General features: G+C 41.4%; 1 protein-coding gene across 1 annotated transcript in view; it reads right to left on the bottom strand.

Moving 5' to 3' along the window:
* celf6 (CUGBP Elav-like family member 6) overlaps positions 1-22271 on the bottom strand; it is a 98987-nt gene that overhangs the window by 2855 nt on the left and 73861 nt on the right. The window contains exons 5-12 of the mRNA XM_085907327.1: positions 18768-18847; positions 10748-10921; positions 9399-9546; positions 8000-8146; positions 6924-6986; positions 6264-6344; positions 5249-5392; positions 1478-1627 (exon numbers count right to left, since the gene is read on the bottom strand). Coding sequence (XP_085763453.1) covers positions 1500-1627; positions 5249-5392; positions 6264-6344; positions 6924-6986; positions 8000-8146; positions 9399-9546; positions 10748-10921; positions 18768-18847 — 965 coding nt within the window. The 3' untranslated portion in view covers positions 1478-1499. The remainder of the gene's footprint in view (positions 1-1477; positions 1628-5248; positions 5393-6263; positions 6345-6923; positions 6987-7999; positions 8147-9398; positions 9547-10747; positions 10922-18767; positions 18848-22271) is intronic.

Raw genomic sequence — 22271 nt, 5'->3', positions numbered from 1 at the left:
AGATGAAAACACATTCAATTTCTTCCACATCTTTCTTTAAATCAACAATGACAGCAAACAGGTTCATGAAGCAAATATGAAGCTTCAAAAGTCGTACTGAACTGTCGTACTACATTGTCTGAATTTTGTGACTTTTTGGTTGTTGGGTAAAAAGGGATATACACAAACACACACACACCGCAATGGTCCTTATGTCACAAGGCACCTGCTTCTCTTATTATTATTTCTATGCACCACAATGATTGGCAAAACAAAAACACAAAAGAACAGGATTGACATGTTAAATAGAAAGGACAAATAATTATCAGCATGCCACCAAAGAAAGTTGTTTCTTGCTTCCCTTTGTGATGGCGGAGAAAGATTCCCTGAAAACTTGTGAAAACTGAAAAGGATGAATTGATGTTTTTTTTTTCTCCCTTTTTTGTATATCCACAAAGATAACCCTGAAGGCAGAAATGCATATTTCAGAAACCCTCCTGTCTACAGTAATTGGATTTGCCTTGCATTGTTTGCGATGAGGTCGGCCACACAGTGAGGGCTGCACTTTTTTTCCTTTCTTCCTTGCTTTATTTATTGCATTAACTTTATCTTTTCTGCACAGAAACACAATTTATGAGTGGCTTCTTTCCGTTGGAAGAGAACACTGCTTGATCTTTTTTTTTTATTAAAATTTCCCCAACCAAAATGAGGTATTAGAGAGGAATACAATGGGGCTTAGAATTTATCAGCATATAAAAGTTTTTTTTTTAAGTTTTCTTTATTTATTTTTAACCAGAGAGAAACAATATTGAAGTTGAATTATAGATTTTTTTTGTTATTTGTTTTATTTTTATGGAGATCGTATTCAAGGCCAAAAATGCAGCAGTTGCTGCAAAACTTTGATACAGTTAATTGAAGGTTGGGATTGGTTGGATTTTGGACTATATGCCTATTATGGTTAAGGTGTGAACCTTTGAATCGTGTATTTATTATTATATCCAAGAAAATATTTCAAACTCTAGAAAACATTTGCCGAATCTAGATATTATTGAAAATCTGCAGTTTGGTTACTCTACTGCCATTTTTTTCTTTTTTTTTGTGAGATGTGGTTTCATCATTGTAATGTAGTTGCTATAAGCCATCATAGTCTCTTTTTTTTTTTTTTGTGTGAGATGTGGCTTCATCATTGTAATGTAGTTGCTGTAAGCCAACATGGTCTCTGAGGGCTGTTCGGCTTTTGTGGATTTGTCTGCTCGACAACTCGCATTGATCGCGAACGCTGTCTCCAGTTGTCAGGTAATTATGCACAGTTGGATATTGATGATGTCATCAATTTTACACTGGCAAATCCTGCAGTTACTAATGGAATTCTCAACCTTCTTTTTAGGGGAAAAAATTCACCACACATTTAGTCGCTCATGGAAAAAGATGTATTGATGTTTTTCCGTGTTTTTTTTTTTTCAAGGTTGACCATTTTAATATTAAGCTGTCACCATACCTTGATCAGGACTGTAGACCAGTCAGTAAGGTCGGTTGGCGTCCTTTGGCCGCTTTAGCTGCACCTTCAGCCTCTTCATGCCTATTTGAAAGCCGTTCATGGCCTGAATGGCGGCTTGGGCGCTCGAGGGGTTATCAAAACTCACAAAGCCTGAGACGAGAACACAGAGTGGCAGGGTGGGGGGAGTGGGGGAGGGGGGGACAAAAGGGAATGGGAGAGTGGAAGAAAAAGGAATATCGGCAGGGATGGAGAGGGTTGACAGGAGGAAGACGAGATGAGACGGCGTTTGAAAGGAGGCCCCTTTTAACTGGCAACAATGAGATGACAATAGCTCTTTGTTTTGTCTTTTCAGCACATTAATTGAAAATTTGGGAATTAAGAAAAGATTACATAAAATAGCACAAAGGCTAATAAGGCAGATAATACAATGAAACAGAAGACCTCATAGGAAACTCAAAGTAGAACTGTGATAGTGAACACAGAAAAAAAACAAAGATAAAAAGGTTTGAAAATAGAAAAGAGGTCTGAGAGAAGCAACGCTTGGTTCAAAATCACATTTTTACCAAGCGTCCGTTCATTTTAGCACGAAGGATTGAGTTAGAAACTTTAGCTAACAACCTGGGCAAAGCTTTCCAAATGATCTAAAAAAGCTGATACTTCCTTGACGCCAATACTGTTATTTTATTATCCAGAGCTTTGGTGGAATCTTGTGGAATCTTAGTCCATAAGGTTACAAACGGCCCGTGTGTAACGCCATTTTTTCTTTCCCTGAGCTAAGGGGCTTGTTTGATACATAGTGATAGATTATGGCATATTCATACTTTGTACATATTTGCTTCATGTCACCACCGTAGGACTTGAGCTACGTTGTAAATCGAGCACCTGCTGTCGTCAAAAGAAGAGGGCCGGTAGTTGACACATTAACTCGTGTTGCTTCTCAGCGTAAATATTATCGGCAACCACAGCCGCGGTGTGCACATTAGAGTCAACAGTCATTTTTTCTAGGTTGGCATGAACGGTTTTGACAATGTTGTCGGCAAATCCGTTATTGTCGTGCGAATGTTGAACGTACGTGACAAAGCGTGCAGGCAAGTAAAGGGCATCAGGTTGGGATGAGATGTGATCCAGGCAGGTGGGGGAGGGGGGCTACGGGATGTAGACGCCTGCAGCACTGAGTTATCACCTGGGTGTCACAACGCAATGAGAGCACAGGTTTCCACACCGGGACTCCGTGCCCGTTCTTATCAGACACAGCTGTGATTGACGGCGCGCATTTTCCGCCTGCCATCTGATTTCATCGCACTGCTACGGGTCCAATTTAATTTGGGGGTAGAGGGCAGGCTTTTGTCAGTGCGAATGAGATAAGGCTGCTGCTTTTACAAACCTTTTAAACAAACGGAGCAGGCAAGGGCCTGTCAGTTGGCAGTGATCCCCCCCCCCCTAAAAAAAAAAAATCCCCCACTAGACACACACACACACACACACACACACACACACACACACACACACACACACACACACACACACACACACACTTGTGACCCTACCCACAGGATTTAATGAATCGCCATACCTCACATTATGCCAAAAAGGGGTGATAGGAAGTTGGGGAGAAAGCAGCCAAAGTGTTGTTAGAGGACGTCAGAAAAGCTACTGGGAGATTTCTGGACATCATTTAATTGGCTGTTTTCACCAGACAGTTTGGGGGCGGATTTGGTGCATGTTTGAGAAGGGATCTTTGAAAGGAATCAGAATATCAAAATACTTCAAAGTTTGTAGAATTGATGCCGTAGTAAGTGTGAAGTGGCTTTTGGCTCAATTTCCTTGACCAAGGAATTAATTGCTTCAATATTTTGAGGGAATTTTCCATCTTGGAATGTTCTTCATGCCAGTGTTGCATATTGCTATTGCGGAAGTACTTTTTGTTTTCTCCCAATGCATTCATCTGATTCAAATTTGCAAATTTGCAATCAATTTTCCCTTATGAAAATTACTCTCCTGTGATATATTGCAAATGAAAATCTTAATGTTTTTAAAATTTTTGGTAAATTACCTTTAGTTTAGTTTTTCTATTTGCTGAAAATGACCACCACAGAAATTAGTATACTTAAATAGTTGAGACAAGATTATTTTCTGGGGTAAAAAAAAATAGAAATATAAAGTTTTTTTTGAAAGGAAGACTGCACCTGCACCTGCTTTCAGACTTGAACGGAAATACTTAGCCTCACTCTCGACAGTTTTCTGTCTACTTCACTTTACTGTTCATTGTGACGTGCGTGTACCGTTGAGCATAATAGCCGCTTGTGTTAACACTTTGCCCTTCAAGCACTTCAACATATTAAGCAGAAATATTTTTGGAAACTCTTCTTTTGTCTACTTTGTTCATGACTTACCGCTTGTAGCATGGAAACCTTCACATAGAACAAAATAACATACTTATTTATTATTAATATTATTATTATTATTATTATTATTATTTTAAATTGTCGTTATTTTAATTACTGACTGAGACTCACTGTTTTTTTTTTTATCCCGCCACAGTTCATCATCTCCCGCGGCGTGACGGACAATGAGGGTGGGGGTTGCCGAGCGGCTCACAGACAAGCGTGTCGGAGAGATGCTGAAAGAAAGCCAATGACGAGAGTCTTCCGTGCGCTCTCCTGGGTGCGGCTGTCCCACTGAATCAACAGTAAGGTCCACACTAGTCTATTATTATCGCTTTAAGCATTTGGAGTCCACCTGCAAGGGCTCCACCCTGATAAAATGGTTGCAATCGGGGAGGGATGCTGTTGATTAGGGGTGGTAGAATAGGACTGGAATATTTATTTTAATTTTTTTACCACAAAGGGCTCACAGGCTTCTATTAAGTAGGAAAGCATTCCTACTGTTAGTTTTTGTGACCAAATATCACCTACTATAATAGTGATTAGCATGAGCACATTTACCAGATTTTTGTTGTTATTTTTATTGGGAGAATCTGTAGTTGTGTGGACTAAACCATTTAAAATATACTCTGTTAATCAAAAACAACACACAGGATGTATACCTTAAAGTATTTTTACTATAATTGTAAGACAGTCAAATATTATGCAGTTTTAACTGTACACTTAAACATACAACAGGAAAAAATGACCTAAATGTTTAAATATAAATATATATTGCATTGCATACAGAAATAAAAACAAACAAATTAAATGCAAACACTACTAAAAAAAGTTAAATACAACTGATCTGTACTTAAGCGGTGATTCTTTCGCATAGCACCAGAGGTAGCCGCAACTAATGGTACTAATAGCACAGTAGCTTCATTTCTACATTGTTGTTTTTCTCTTTACAGTAAACTAGTCGAAACTGACTAGACAGCGACTAACAACAAATCAACGACAACTCCTAGACAATTATTGATCAAAAGATATACATAACCCTAACTATAGTATTGGAGGCCCAGCCAGGTCACCACAGAACTCTACCATGACGTCTACTATGATGTCAAAGCAAATGTATTTAGGTCTACTCATTGTAACTTTCTCCGATAGTGTCGATTGACAACGGCGCCACCCCCCGCTCAGTGGCTTTAAACACTCCCTTTAAACTACCTTTCAAATGTTAATTGAAGCTTGATTAGAATAGACAGTGGGAATTAAGAAAATAAAAGGCAAATGCTAATTGCATGAAAGCAGCGAGGGGCATGAGAAGATTTCAAAACCCAAGCGCATAATTCCGAACTGCTCCCCCTCCCACATCACATCCCACTGTTGATTTTGAACTCACCGAAACATTTGCTCTGATTGGTCGCTCTGTCCACAAAGACTTTCGCCGAGATGACATTGCCAAAAGGGAGAAACATTTGCATGAGCTCTGCGTCACCAAATTCCTGGGGCAGGTGATAAATAAACAGGTTGCAGCCCTCCGGCCCTGGTGAACGGAGGAGACAGCACAGACAAGACGAGTGACATCCGAAGGAGACTTTCAGACAAGGAGTAAACAGTTGCTGACATTGGGCCAAATATGTCACAATTTGATACATTTTAAATCTATTTTATTGCTTGTTATTTTCACTTTTTTTAACCTATCAAAACTGTCGACTTCTCATTTTCTTTAGACAGCAAACTCATCGAGACTATTTCAATAGCTGTTTGTAGTTGATTTGAGCACCAATTCAATTTCTGGACAGGAACTCCTAAAAGCACTCCCGCTGTGGTAAACAAAGTTTTTCTGCAAGACGGCTATGGAAGCACTTCATTTCTTACCTCCTACATTGAATATTCATGCCGCTCTAAAATGTCACCTACATACAATCATCATACAGGTGAATAATTGAGACAGAGGAATTATGTCAAAAAGAGTAATTTAACATCAGCGTACATCCTTTGTTTTATTATATATGATGGCAAGGCCCGTGCAGGTGTGTCTATGTGGCTTGCATGTGAACGCTCCTTCTAGTAATGGCGTAAATGATTATGCATGCAGATAATTAATCTGATGAATATTTATAACCACTTAAATACATTGTAATGGACTGATTAAGCAATCCGAGTGTGAATTAGTTCACTTTTTGAATAATGACAGAGTAACTTTCGTCTTGTTGCTAATGTGTTTTAGAGCTTTTTTTCTCACTTTATTTTTTTTCTTCATACTCCGAGACAGCTCCGAGGCGGCCTCTTCCTTCCCCACCAACCCCCCGCCCCCCCTTGCTTTTGCTAATTCAAAGCGGCGCGGCAACATTAGAATGGAACACAGCAATTATCACCTTTTATCTTGGGTGGGCACGTTCACTCGCTCTTACCTTCCCGCTGTTGCTGGGGAATGATGGTCGGCTGCTGTGGGAATGCTTGGCTGATCGGCGCATAGGCGGCGGGGTAGGCTGCTGTTGCAAAAGGGGGAGAAAACAAGAAGGAGGCAATAATCGTTTCTCTGTTTTCAGGGTGGAACAAATATGATATTACCTTGAGATCATATATATATATATATATATATATATATATATATATATATACATTTATTATTATTTGTTTTTTTATAAATTTGACCAATGTCAATGTGGTCTCATTTTCAAGTACCACGGTACTCTAAACTTTAGAGTTTAAAGCGTCGCAGGGAGTTAATAACCAGCAACTCACCCGTGCATGAAATCTTACGTCTCATTAATGAGAGTCGATGTCAGGCAACAGTGAGAAGCCTATGTCATCTCTCTTGTAGACTATGACAAGTTCAGAACCTCAGCTCTTTGTGTATTTTTGGAATGAAGACATTTTTTTTGTGTATGTGGGCGTACTATCAAGTCAACTCCAAATCCTTTTGCAATCCCAATGTAAAGCAGGCTAATCCTGATGGAAATTAGCCGGTTGTGCCTGCTATCTTTACTCGTCAGTGTCTACCAGTGTGACAAACAGACAGGGAGGTGCAGATGGAGTAAGCGAGATACTTTAGACAACAGACGGATCACCTGCGTAGTGTTGGACGCCGGCGTAAGCCTGCTGGAGAGGGTCGGTCACTGTCGGACTCTGTGCTGCAAGAGAGGCAGTGGGGTGGAAGAAGGGGGAGGTGGAGAGCAGAGAGAAGGTGGAGAGCGGTCAAGAGAGGCTCCGAGACAAAGACCAAAGATGTGATACTAGTGTCTGGCTTTCTACTCAAAATGGTGTCGGCTGTCGGTGACTGATTGGCTGTCAGCTTGCAAATCATTTTAAGGTGTTAAGATACTACAAAAGCAACATAAAAGAATATCTTTGTAGATTGGCGGGTTAGGGTTAGGTTGCGGATGATGCCATTTGGGTGCTGCTTAAAGATTCTATTTTTTTTTTAGAAATGTTGTGACCTTTTTTTGTAACGTATTGACAAGTTACACTATGTCATCCTATGGCTATGATGTCACTGTCTATATGAAACTAAAGCAGCTATGACAAACCTTGATGCAAGTCACTTCCTGAAAATTATCTATGGTGAGCTAACGTGAACGGTAGCGCTTTGAGGAAAGCTGGCTTAACTAACTGTGGAGAGCCATCAGGGGGCAAGATCACACTGAGAGATGGCAGATATTTGGGTTGTTATTCCCCTCAGTTCTTCAAAATTGCCTGTTCGACCCAGATGTTTGCATCAAATATTAATAACGTGCCAAACAAACCACTTTGTAGTTCATTACAACTGCCGCTCTCTTTGCATAAAACACACGCAAGGGAGCTTGAGTCCTGTCACTTCTCCAGGAATCATTCCCAGACAGCATCAAGGAGCTCAGGACAGGCCGACACACGTCAAATTAACCAGAAAGGATAGAAAGCTGAAATGATTGATTCATCATCATATGGAAGTTGGCCGCTCTGAAATCTGCCAAAGATGCGGCTGACTGGCCCCGGAGCTTAAAAGACTTCAAATAAAAAAAGACATGTCACAGGAGGATAAACGGAAAAAAAGGACCTGTCAACTTTTTACTCGTAAAATGCGACGACGTTCATCGTTGTTGTTCATCAGGTGACACTTGTGGTTAAAGACAACAAATCCTCAGCGCAAATGACGTTTTCAGCTCACCTGGGTAAGGGTGAAGGCCGTTGCTGTAAATTGGCTCGGACGTGGGCTGCCCGTTGGTTTGTGGCGCCAGGGCACTAAAGCCGTTGACCCCGATGGGCGTGGCTATGCTGGGGACGGTTGCAGTGATGCCTGGGGGTGTGCTGGTGCCTGCAAATAGATACCACTTATTTTAAAAATGAACAAAAGGAGAGTATCCTCATGCTGCAGACTCAAAACAGATCGTTCCACCCATTTCCATCTTTTAACAGCACTGCCACTTTCATGGCTTTGTTTAGGAAATCCTACTTAATTCCCTTGAGAACACTCATTTAATCAGAATTTAGACTTTCAAAATATTTTATGTGCAGTTACAGTAATTTAGTGCCTCGCTATGCCTTTTAATCAGCCTGCTTCAGATTCTTAAAATTCTTTATATTAAACCCATCGAACTATCCTTGAACTAACAGCTCAAACTCCCCTCATAACATGAAAAACTCGGATTAGCATAATTTCCAGTTCAAACAATTGGCAAATGAGCATATCTGAAGATGATAAACATCCAATGATCCAAATATGAGTCTTAGAAAAAAAATTGTAATGCAGCTTTTGGATGTCATAGGCTGCTCATGTCACCTTTGAACTGATGGATTTTTATTATTAGTTTTTAATCCAAGGCGAAGGGCATTTATAACATGTGGGATTACGTTTGATAAACATTACCTGGTACGTGTATACCTTCTGGATTACAATTGCTCCATACGGCATCAAGGCACTTCATTTAATGTATTTGCAATGACCCTGCCTCTCAGGCCGTCTGCCTACTTAGTGTCAAGCCGTCAGAAAAGTCTTTCGTGACAACGACCGAGAAGGTAGTTCAGACCGAGGTCCGGGATTATCGCCTTTGAGACATCGCTCTTATATTTGCTAAACCACGGACTCAGAATCCAAAGTCATGAGGATTGGCGGCGTTCCCGGGAAAAAAAAACCCACTGTCGCGAAGAGCGAGTGACAGCAAGGCAGTGAGAGATAATGAGAGCGAGAAGTGTGTAATGCGGCTGCCAACGAAAGTGGCGGGAATGCCGCACGTGTTCCCCCATCACGGCCTCGCTCCAACGCAGGCTTCTTTCAGCACGGAAAGTGAAATCTTAAAAAATGCAACAAGGGCATATGTAGAGAGACCTTGGATGAATTTGTTACCGCTGCTTCTCATAATCCTGCTTGTAAAAATCAAAATACCTACAGCCTCTTGGAGTTCTTGAAAGTCTTTGAATTTTTCAACATCTTTTTTTTTTTCAAGGCTGGAATATTGCATGCTAGCTTTTCTGCCATTTTCAAATTTGACCTGGATAAGCATGTATGGTTGATAAAAATGGGCTTCAGCAAAGAAAATTGAGACGAGAACCCCCCCCCCCCCCCATACCTGAGGATGGTGTCATCGGAGTCGCCACCAGGCCGTTGACATTGAACGCCGCCATTTGCTGCATTTGCGCGGCAGCAATGGCTGCCATGGGGTTCAGGTAGGACCCTTGTGTTGCCGCCATCAGGGCTGCTTGCTGTTGCATCATCTGCTGTAGGATTAGAGATCAGCGGGCGGGGGAAGAAGGGGAAGGACAGAGAGGAGGGTTGAAATAGCCGCGGGAGCAGAACGTGTTTACTGTCACATCTCTGTTTACTTGGCTCGCGCCTTGTTCTTGGACCGCATCACCCCTCAGCATCACTTTCCACTCACCAGTCCATAACACACTTCTGTCCTCATTGTACTGCCTCATGATCAAAACTATTTGCTGATGATTCCAGAAATTTCTAAGCATTATACAGGAATTAGGGAGGGAGAGGACAAATTGGGAATGTGCGAGTGGGCGATTCTCACCTGTCAAGATGAGTTGTTAGCTACCGTGTGAGTGCAAAATCTCACAGACTTTTAACTCGGGCTGTGACTTTCATGTGTGAATATGAAACGGTGGTGATGGTGGTGCGAGGGGGGGAGGGGCTGGCGAGGGGGTAGCCGGTGTTGGTTCTCGGTAATGACATACACTTGAGTTTGGAGTGCAAGGTAAAATGTGTTGGTGGGTGGGATTCGATGAAGTACTGTAGTCCTAAAAAAAAGTGACTTGAATGGAAAGTAGATGCCAAAACACAGCAATGCGTACACAGGATAAAAACATTGCATCAATAAATCAGGTGAATAGACACAGTATCAAAAAACGGTGAATCATTCTGTAAAATTTGGAAATCCTAGTTATAATTAATATAAAATAATTAAATCAAAATAACTGATGATTCATTACATTTACAGTGTGAATTTATTCATATTTTACTTCACAAATAAATGACCTGCAGGCCAGTCTTTTAAAAATCCAATAAAGCTCTTGAGCAACATAATTTTCCCACTCCTGCTGTTTATGATAAAACATATATATATATCTGCTAGCTCTTTGTAATGTAGATGTCTGGTGGGATACATTGTGATCTTTTACAACATTGTACAGTATTTCAAGTTAATGTAGTGTTTGCTCTGTGAATTTAGCTGCAAGAGAGGGTCACAGTAAAAACGGGTGTAGAGCAATTTCACACCACCAAAAGCTCTACCACAATAATAAAACTTGAAAAATGTGCTACTTCATCTTGCGTTATATTTGACTGTGCCTGTGTAGCCAATGTCATGGCCAATGCGTTTATACAAGTGGATATCATCACATTCCTAGTGGGAAAGAGAAGTGAGGTCAAACCTTCAATGACAAGCGTTTTGTTTTCTGTTTTCAAGCTCACCGTCTCCTCCCCCGCCGGGCTGAGACTTACAGCATGAGAGTAGGCGCCATAGGCCCCAAACTGGATAGTCATGGGACTGAAGATGCCGAGCTGACCCGCCATCTGGTGCATCCGGCGCAAAGTCCGCTCCTTGTCGGTGTCTGCGAATTTGACCACCAAGCTGGACGAGGCGCCCTAAAGGTAGGAATAAGTAACGTTAGGTTTTCCTACAGGCTTGACTTTCCAAGTATTTTTTGGGGTGGGGGTTCATGTGTAAATGTTCATGTGTAATTTTGAAGCAAAACACAAGCATGATTTTTTTTATACCATTGTCTATATATACAAAGTGACGCCACACTAAAATATACTTAAGACTGGACACGGGCTCACGTCAAATGAATCGCACTTTGGGTGTCAACTAAGTGTTTCCAAGCCCAGTTATAATTGTCTGCTGTGTGCTTTGTCTCCCCACGGAATTGCCTACTCTTTGATACAATCTGAAAAAATCTGAGCACACATTCTTCATGACCGTCGATATAAAAGAGGAGAGTAGTTTTTTGTTTTTTTTTCAACGGGTGTCTTGACATCCATCAAGGAAGCCAGTGGAACTGAATATGCAACCATTATGGGTGCAGTCATTTAGCTGTCAGCATTAAATGGAAGACGGTGGTGATTGATGCAAACTTTCAAACTCCAGCAGAATTGTGATCCTAACCAGATCCCGCCGGAGTTCTAGTCACCGGGCTGTGAAGCTCTGCTGCATACACTTGCGGGTAATTAGATCTGACCCCGAGCCTTGAGCGTATGAAGGGTGAAGTATTGACTAATAGATTTACCTTATGGCATATATAGTTCCGTATTGATGTCCGCACTGCTGAGTTTGCATCCAATTAAATCATTTCACATATAGAGAGACTAGTGTCAGTTGCTGCCGTGACATCTAGGGAGGGGAAAGTTCACTGTGACCGGGCTGCAGTCTAATTAAAAGAGCTGGGAAAAAGAACCAGGACGGTAGGACACAGGAACCCCAGGGGATGAGCCGGGAAATGATTAATAAGAACATAAAAGCGAAGACATGACGAGAAGGGATCAAAAAATGTGGGATTCTGTTAGTAAATGTCTCATGCTGACAGGGTCAGTACAAATTGAGGCTTTGGTTCAGATTTCTATTGTCTCCTGGAGTGTGGACTTAAAACGTGGGAGCAAAGTGACCAGTGTGCCATACACCTGTTTCTCGCGCATGAATGAAGTGAAATTGAGAAAGCTACGCCCAGATGCTCCCCATGTCAGATTGCATGAGGTACTAGTTTTTATTCCAGTGGAAAAGCACAGAAGCAAGGAAGACCTTGGTCCCTCCAACCAAATAATGCAACGGAGCGGCAGTGTCCTACTTAGTTGCCTGTAGTATACAGCTAAAGCTAAAGATTGATGCAGTCACAGTTTATATAAAGCCTGAGTTATTAGTGGTTCGCTTAAGTCCTTGTCAATACCGTTTATTTCAAAAGGTCAGAACTTATCAAGATGACGAGCGTTCAGCTGTTGTTTAGCTCGGAATACAAATGCTAAACGAATGCTAGTAACATGTGTCGCAAGTGTTTGTGCAAAAACATCATTCATAAAGTGATTTTCAACACAGTGATGAGAAAAAGTCAGAAATTACTCAGATTGCCCTGGGAGCAGTCGGAAGCTGTCAAACGCTTCCCCTACCACTGTGTTTATTTTACAATCATGTCAGATTCAACTTGATTTTAGCACTTATTCAGTCCTTATTGGAAATTGGCTGTGATTGGGAATCTACTTACTTGTATTACTAGAACTCAGCTTTTTTTACTATCTGCGGACAAATGTATGGCACGCTGAGGAGCATCAGCGTGGCCCCGAGGGGCCATTTCGCTGCATATTGGCTCCTATATTGGCAGCGAGCGTTCCTCCTGAAGACACACGACAGCCTTCAGATTCCTTTCCTTGTGTGCCATTTCAATTAGTTAAATCAATACTCTGACATGGCGGCATTAAGGAACTTTTTTTTCCCCCCATTTCTAATTTTATTCCACTGCACTTCCTGACCTTTTTACACTTCTTCCTCAACTTTGGTGGCCATTTGAAGGCGCCAGGCGGTTTGGTTTAATGAGGCTGATGATGAGCAAACATTGTCCGTCTGCGTCGCTGCCAGTGAAGGCTGCCTACCGTGGCGACGACGCCTGGCATTTAGCTCACACCCCTCGCCGCCTACATTCTCATATTCATTTAATACCTTGCAAAGAATGGCTTGTGACAATTGGAACAGTTAAAGCCTAAGGCGGTCTGTGCCGTTGACAAAAACAGAAAGAAAAAACAGGCCTCCGCTGTCTCAAGCTTAACTTTCACCCTTGTGAAGATTCTGATGCGTTCCGATAGGATGCGGGCTTCATCTCGTGGATCGACAGTTTCCATTAACAAAAAAGGCCAAGCGATATGTGTCCGGGTAATGAAGGAACAGGTGGCAGCTGACGACAAAAAAAAAATGAAATTCCCCCAACTGGATGCAGAAAATCCCGAGCTGACAAACAAACAGAATAATAACCTCCCGCAGCACAAATCCTCATACCTGGAGAGAAAATGAATTTGCTGAATTTGATAAGGGGCAACGGGGAGCCGTCACTTTTGACAGGTACAACGAAGGAATTTGCAACAGGTTCAAAAACTAATCTAATTTCTTAAATAACACACTTGACTCGTGAAAATCTCCCCATATTGGATCTTATATAGGGTCGGGCAACGCTGCAACGGAACAATACGCGGCGGTAATTGAGGGATTAGAACTCGACTACGCCCGTGGAATGGCATTAGTCTTTATCGCTGCAGTTCTTGTGACTCAATTGTGTGTAAAATATGTGCAAACAGGTAAACAGCCTCATTTTCATCTATCTTGAGAAACATTATGTAATATTACAGCCTCTCTGGAGAGAAAATAAGCATAGGAATTATCAATAATAACAAAGTTTTACCTGTCCGTGGAGGAAAATACTTTTAAAGGATAAGCAAAAGTTTGTTGACACATTTAAAGTCTCAAGGTGTGAATGGAGCATGTGTAATGAATTAATTGAATATATGATAGCGAGTTCCTTGGTAAATGAGTTAACTCCCACTGGGCCCAGTGTTGCACGGCTGGTAAAACCACTCGGGAAGGTTGTCGCTCATTAGCGGTGCGTGTTGCTGTCTCGGTTTGGCCTTTCTGCTCTACCCCCCAAAGACTGCTGCAGCTGCTTAGTAAAGCTGCATAAAGCCCAGAAACACAAAGCAATAGGAATACTGCCATGGAATGAGATTGGTCATTTGCCTGTGATTTCTTTGACAATATACAAGGTGAACATATCCGATTGAGGAAAAATATTCATCGTGTAAACTGATTGATTGGGAGGGACCATTCATTTCAACACAGAAACATGATAGAGATTTTTCTCATGTGACTTGGGTCTTGATTCACTGAAGATTGAAAAACACTAGTGGCAGACATGTTTGGCGTCCTTCCTCCAGTCCCATTTAACTAAAAAAGATTCATCGATTAATCTTTTTTTTTTCCGCCGGCAATATTTTGTCAAATGCGAAAGCGACTTTTCTAATGCGACTTGGGTCTTGACTCACTGAAGATTGGACAGCACTAAAGGCAGATATGTTTGATGTCTTTAGTCCAATCCCATTTAACTAAAAAAAAGATTAATCGAATCATCAATTTTTTTTTTTCTGCCAACCATATTTTGTCCAATGCCCATCCAAAAAAGTCCGAACTAATCCAAAATTTTGCCTCTATGTAGAAGTGTGTGTTAGAGTTGCTCTATTCGAACTGAGGACATCCAAAATCTCATGGAGCATGTCACAGCTTGAAATTCCACAACACCTCGGCGTGACGTTTGCTGCCCTACACGTTGCCACGACAATGCTCTCTGGCTCGGTCTTATCTCTCATTAATCCACGAGTCGACTATCACACACACCTGTACGCTCTTGTCGCTGCCAACGCCGCTGAGGCTCCACGGGGCCTGTCAGCCGTGCCGTGACAGCCAACATGACAATGGCGACAATTTGCTCGCCGCCCGCTTGCCTTACCCTTGGCGCGTTCTATTTTGAAGTTCTGCCACACGCGTGTCTCTTTAGCGTGACTCAACCGAGACTGACTGTCATTTGAGTTAATTCCGGAAACACCTGCAGTCTGTAGTAGACGTAAATTAAAAGTGGGACTTAATTTTGACAGTGGTCGGAAGCAAGTACAAAGACTTCAATAATGTAGTTGATTTTTTTTTTTGTTGATTTTTTTTCTGCATCTTCTGTTACAGCACACACAGAGTTTGAGTACGTCTCCATAAATATATTTTGTGCCATTATTTGGCGTCACGCTTATTCATGGTTTTGTACGCCAGTGCCAGGTAACGCAGATGCGACGGAAAACATTAAGAGATTCTTTGTTCAATGTTCATGCAGATCTCACAGCTGGTAGCGGCACACCGAATCATGGGTCCTGCTGGACGGTTGCTGACGACATGTGGCGACGATATTATCCAAATTAACCGAATTCCCTATTCATCTGAGGCGTACTCGTAGTTGGGTGCCTATTAATCTGGGAGCAAGTCTGGATTTGGGGTGCAAAGAGGATAACAGGTGCAGGGATAGAGGCAGGAGATTTAGTTAATAAAGTGTATTAGTGAACTTTTTGGATGGCTGCTGTCCATCAGCCCAAAGTCTGTTTGTGCAGCCATTTGCTGCCGTGGACAGTTCATCTGCTGCACAGCTCAAGCAGCTGACTGGCTCGAGCTAACGCGAGCGTTGCCAAGGCTGCAGATGTACGACAGAACTGTACAGAAGCCTGGAAAAGATTCTCTGTCCTTTGATTTTCACGATCGACACTCACGGCAAGGGAGGATGGATGGACCATGTAGGTCATTGTAAATGTATTTATCTTTTTTTTAAATACGGCCGAACGTGAATCAATGTAATTCTAATTAGTCTAATCATTATTTAGTTTTGATTTTGCTCGTCACGGTTTGCATGAGTATACAACCTCTACGGGACAACTGTGCACAAAGTTAAGCAGACTTATTTCTCTCCCTCACTCTTTCAGTGTATTTCAAAAATGAAATTTAAATCACATCTGGTTTCATGGCTGCCAGGAAGCATTCGTAAATATTTATCGCGGCACATCAGTGAAGTGTGTGAAGAGTGAGTGTTTGCCAGAGATTGTGTGTGTGTGTGTGTGTGCTTGTCCTGCCGTACATCATTTCTTATACTTACACGGCCTTGTTTGAGCGAGTTGGAAGCATATCGGATTCATAATTAACTGCCGCTTGACGACAGCTTCCGGTTCTCATGGCCCCATTTTCCAATTCCCAAATAAACACCATCCAGCGCGGTGCAGTTTATCACGTCGAAGTAAACAAAAACACCCTCTAACTTCACAGTTCCTATTAAAGTGCATTTGCTGTTCAACCCTACTCAAAGAAAACCAAAAGGACAACTCATGTTTCGTACAGCACAGCCCACTTCAACAGCCTTGTCCTTGCTTTGTTGTAACGACTTAATATTGTTGCCAGCGGTGGAGGTAGACTGATAAATAGCACTAGTCCGACACTATTATGAAGGCCTAATGGGTTCATAAGAGCCGGGCAAAAATATTAGCGAAACAGTTTAGGTAGGCCACCTTAATAACCTGACCTTGTTTTGCAGATCAATCTCAACTCCGGAGAGTGCTTGTCAACATTATTGACGTACTTGTTAACCAACCCGTCTAGTCGCCGCCTTGAAACCTCCCTTGATAAGTGTTTTAAATATTTAATAGACGCTCGGTGACATTGGCTAAACTGAAGTCATAATTCAGCCGTGATGGTCCTTTTGCGGGCCATTTTTCCGTCGGTGCTACGTCTTGTGTGAAGCCTTTTACCTTTCCACGTGTACTTGTGCTATTAAGTAGTCAATAACTGCACTTTTATCTTTCATCTATTATACACTGCGCCTGGGTTAATTAATTTTTTTTCTTCAAACAAGAAATGGATTGGTCCCAAGGGTTTGTCATACTGCTTTTTGAGCATTTCTATCATCCAACCACCAACCAACCAAATGAGATTTTTTTTTTATAGTAGTAAATACTGAAAAATAAATTTCACTGGCGGACGTAGAGGGTGGACACGGGGGCACTGCCCACCTCTGAAATATGCTTAGACCCGCTGGTGCCAGGCTAGATAATCGACCTTTTCGGTATTTTCCGATTTTTCTAGATTTTACTTTTTAAATGTGAGTGTTTTCTGAAGAATTTTGGGGTTTGTTATTTTTTTGGGAGGTTTTGCGACCCTCTGATGTATGTTTGAGGACCCCCCCCACCCCACCCATGTAGCTTGTGGTGGTGGTTATACAGTTTATAGGTCACAGTATTTCTTTTTTGTTTAAATTGAAATGATTTGTCTCATTCTCTTATTGTGTATCACAATAACCTGACGTTAGAAAAGTGGTGTAAAACTTTTTTTTTACTTCCTTGATCGGAAGCATGACCTGCATAGCCAATCTCCTAAAAAAATGTTGCTCACTGTTTCTCGACACACTCTTCAACATAAAGCCCCAAATTATACACTCATTTACATTTTCAGGAGGAGGTTAAGAGCGGCATTTATCTTATGACGAAGGCCTCTTAGCCCGCATGGAAAAACAGTCCTATCTCCTTGTGATAAGAGAATACTTACGCATGCTTTTGCACGCACTGTTTTTTCTTGCCGCCCCCACGCACGCCATCATCCCGCTTTGCACATTGTAGATCAACAAGCCCTTGTGACAATTAAGTACAAAATCCCACTAAAGGTTAAACAGCATATTTTGTTGGAGGGTGAACTGACATGAATGTCACTCAAGATTTCGTACATATGGCAGAGCTAAAAATGTGATTTTGTTTTAATTTGAAGTTGGATGCTTGAGGCTCGCAGTCATTTCAAGAAAGCAGTTTGTCTCTTCTTGTAAAGCATACTAATCAAACATGTAATTTTTGTAATTGAAAGGCTATACTTGTTTATCGGTTAAATGACATTATACGTTTCTAGCAATATGTCCGCTTCAACGTCCCTCCGATCAAAGTCTCATCCTTGTCATTTGCATGAATTATATAAGAAGTGTTTCACATTAGCCTCGGCATCATCCTTTGACCGCCGATTGAACCGTTACCCGTAAATAACATCCCGTACAAGACATTTGCGTCACAGTGTCTCTCTGGGACGCATTTAAGGCTGCATACGGCGGCGTGTGTGCAGTCATCGTATCTTCTGTACGACACGAATGGAAAGGCGATATGTTTGCTGAGAAGCTAGTTTGAATAGATGCAGAAAGAACGGATCAAGTGTAAAGACATGAAAGGAGCTATGCACTGTAAGGAGGCCGATGCTGACTGTTAGTATCTTTTGTTTATGCTAACAGTGAAAAATGTTGATGTCGTGTCTGTTGACGATTTTTGTATTTTAAGTTCTTTAGACATATATCATACACGACAGAACACCTTCTTTACAATTTATCTTTTTTGCACCAATCCGGTTTGACTTCATGCCTTGGATATTTAACTTTCTTGTTTCATAACGCACAACCTTTGTCCGCTCTCTCCCCAAAATTTCACTCGTCCGGCTATCAAATGTGTCTACAAAAGTGAGCAGAAAGTGTCCCAAAACTCCTGATTCATACTCCATTTTCCCACTCATTTCCTCTCTGCTGGGCCGGGTCACTTTATGTCTGATGGATGCCGCCTCTGCTTGCCAAGAGTAATTTTATAAGGGGAGCCGACAGGAGTGGCCCTCCGCCAAGGGGACCGACCCGCCTCTGGTTCTCGATTTGTCTGCCTTCACAATCGATGTGAACACACATACAATATTCCCTCCAGACTCATACCGCAACTCTCTGAAGGAAAGCTGAGCATCGGGCGCGATATAAAAAGCCCTAGTAGCAGGTGAAAGTTTAATATGACCTACATTAAAATTTGATGCATTTGTAAGAGTACTTGAGCTAATTCTGTTATTTGCTTGTTGAGAGATTGTTTTACTCACAGGCATGGTCTGTCCACCATGCAAGCTGTTGATGGCAGCCTGTGCTTCTCCGTGGCTGGAGAATTTGACAAAAGCACAGCCTGTAAACACAAAAAGGTGAAACAACATCAGGCAGACGGTCTTTGGATTTATCAAGTAAAAAAAGAAAAATCACCAGCTATTGTCTTCACGTTATCTAATCTATAAATATATTCTGGTCACTTGTGTGTTGGGATCGTCGCTAAAGGCATTAGCGGCCTGGAACATCCCGTCCCTCGCCCCAGCAGCACTAATTCCACAGACTTGTTTGTGAATATTAATCTGTTTAATATTTACACATTGTGATTTGTGTGCAGTCACTCATAAAGGAGATTAGCACGACAATAGCACGCTCTTATAATCGGCCTATCCGACGGAATCGGCATTCGCCTCAAATTTAAGACGGTGATGCTGGAGGAGGCAATCTGGGCAGGGACGGCTCTTTTTTTCTGCCTCGAAGGACGTTGGAATCATTTTAAATCTGTTGTGTGGTTAAGGCTCAGGAAGGAAGAGTCAACATGAGAAGTTGGCCAGAACACAAGAGAAATGAGTGTCGGCAGCAGTGTCGGGGAGCTTTGCTGGATCAATGTTCCAAACGATATTAAGGGTGATTCAAGTGGATAATATGAATGCATGTGAGGTTCAGATATGCTAGTCACGTGATCAAGTGTTGCTTCAAAATTTTGTGGACTTTTGATCCATAAAGATTCCCACTGAGATCAACTGTTTTGGGAATAATTTACCAGAGTCCAAATTGACATCATCATATAATCGTACTTTTTGGACGATCAGGCTCAGTCTCAATAAACAGGTCTGCTTTGGTAAATTTCCATCTCGAGTGTGCACTGGGTTATAAGACAACTTAAAAAACCTCACAGAAGTCAACCTCATAACTGCTGGTGATCATCTCCGATCACAAGATACTAAAATACCGTAATTTCTGGACTATAAACCGCACCGGGTAAAATTCAGGGAAGATCCTGTTTTGTTCGTGTGTATATATATATATATATATATATATATATATATATATATATATATATATATATATATATATATATATATATTAGCCGCACTGGACAATAAACCGCAGGTGTTTTAATGTTTAATTTCCATAAATAAGAGAATATGCACAAAATCATATCAATCATCATGAAAATATCATAGATAAGACACAATGGACTATAAACTGCAGGGTTCAAAGGTTGTGCAAAGTAGTAGCGGTTTATAATCCGGAAAATACGGTACTACTCATTCAGCATTCCACGCTGGCTGAAATGAGGTCAAAGTGCGCTAAGATGACATTTTACCACTTTTGGCATATCCAGACCTTCATATGCTCGTCCTAAACCGCAGAGAGATCCTGTACGGTACTTTTACAACATGTGGTGCACTAAAATAAAAATGAATGTGAATGTTCATTTGGAAACGGCATTGGATTAATCAGCTTTACCATCATTGACTACTCTGTTCTATCCTATTTTTATCCTTGGCCTCAGGTCGTTCATGTTTTAACTTTAGAAGGCTATCTAATTAACAACGTAGAGGATTTATTCAGCTGCTTTTCATTAATCGAGCAACAGCGGTGCTCACAGAACCGGGTGCACGCTTCCTGAGCTGATCACCCGGGAGATGTCTGGAAATCGGATTTGAAATATTGTTTTGTTTTGAGTCACTTCATGATTTGACTGTGGTACCCCAAAGTCAACTTGAGGAGTTTCCAGCTCACCAGTAACCCTAATAAGGATAAGTCATAGAGAAAATGGATGAATGGAAATCGGCAATATTCAAAATGGCCGCCTCCAATTTTTAAAAACAGACCACTAAAAGCTAAATTCAGTCAAACTGTCATTATGTGTGACATCACATAAGACATAATCACATCATGCGAGATGTCAGCTAAAAGGGTTTACTGTTTGTTTTCTCTCTCTCTCGAAAGTGAACAAATGCTATGAGAACTGTACAACCTGAAATGCAATTTATGGGAATGTACGAAAGAGTTCACGACGCCTCCTGCTTCAAGTCATCTGTAATGGCCTCCAGTTTATCTTTACAAAGAATATGTACTAGAAAAAGGGATGGATGAGTGTTATTAAATCCGCACGTATTCGAGGTATGACATCATCCCTGAAAAATATCATGTCCAACTTTGGAGGTAATCGTCTCTCTAACTTCACCTAATCAAAACTTTCAAAACTTTGGGACTCTCGCACTGTGTCCCCAATCAATAGAAGACAAAATCCACTTTCACCTGAGGCTTTCCATCCACTACAAAAGCAGCGTAAACTGTTTGTGTGGAGACATTCAAGTGAGCAGCAAAAGGCCATGTGTGTTTTGTTGTTGTGTCAAATGTCCTTAAAGCTGAATAGATCTACAGAGGGGAAATGCTCACGTCAAAGAACACTTTGATCCCGTTCTCCCGCTTTTTTACTTCATTTGAAATGTTCTCTAGGGGGTTCAAGGCAGGAAGGGTATTCATTTGTTTGACTGAAAGATGTTTGTGACTTGAAGTCTGCCTTTGAAAGAGCAAACAAATTTGACTTTTAGTAGGATAAGAATTGAAAAAAAAATTAAGTTCAGTGTGGTTTTGAAGGCCAAGATAGAGTCTGGTTGTTTCTCCAACAAGGGGTTGGGTGGACCTCAATGCCAGTGAGGCCCGTCAGAATATTTGGTCTGGCTGACCAGGCGATTCTTAGAAACAAATACAGGCGGTGGAGCTCAGTTTTCAACTGAGTTTTATTATTCTGGTATGTTGTACGTATCGGCATTTCTGAACTATAAACCGCACCCGAATATAAACAAAAATTAGGAGAAAACTCTTGTTTTGTTTATATATAAACTGCACTGAACGATAAGCCGCAGGTGTTTTTATGTTTAATTTCCATATATGAGAGAGAATATGCACAATTCATACAATATCATAAAAATCATGGAAAATCCATAGATAAGACGCACTGGACTATAAACCGCGGGTGTCAAAGCTTGTCCAAAAAAGTAGCGGCCTATAGTCCAGAAAATACGGTAAATCCTTGCGCCTTGGTTGAATTGAATTCTGAAAAAAGATTCCCACTCATGTTCTAAAGTTTTATTGTCATATCAAACATCCACTCACTTTTGTCCCGATGTGCAGCCCAGGAAGAATGCCGTGCAAAAACATCTCTAATTAAATGGAAGTGCCAGAATCTTATAAATTATAGCATACGTGTTGATTTTTTTTTTTTCATATTTGACATCTCCGAATGAGTCGGGGCAAATTCAGCGAGGAGATTGCATTGCTTTCAAGTGAAGGGATCTCGCCAGTGCCTTTTGAATTCCCTGGGTAGTAATATGTATGCATGAATTCCATCTGGCTGGATGGGTGACATTTATAACACAACTTAATTATAGAGCTAAAAGCCATCTCTCTATTATTCCTGACAACCCGGGGCTCTATTCAATTCTGGCGGCAAACGCTGCCAGTACTTTAGAGAATCGCTGCGGCGAGGG

Source organism: Syngnathus leptorhynchus, chromosome 3 (assembly GCF_054491065.1).
Source record: "Syngnathus leptorhynchus isolate UIUO chromosome 3, UIUO_Slep, whole genome shotgun sequence".
In the NCBI taxonomy this organism is placed as follows: Eukaryota; Metazoa; Chordata; class Actinopteri; order Syngnathiformes; family Syngnathidae; genus Syngnathus; species Syngnathus leptorhynchus.
The sequence above is the reverse complement of the archived record's forward strand: the minus strand, read 5'-3'. Positions and strand labels throughout refer to the sequence as shown.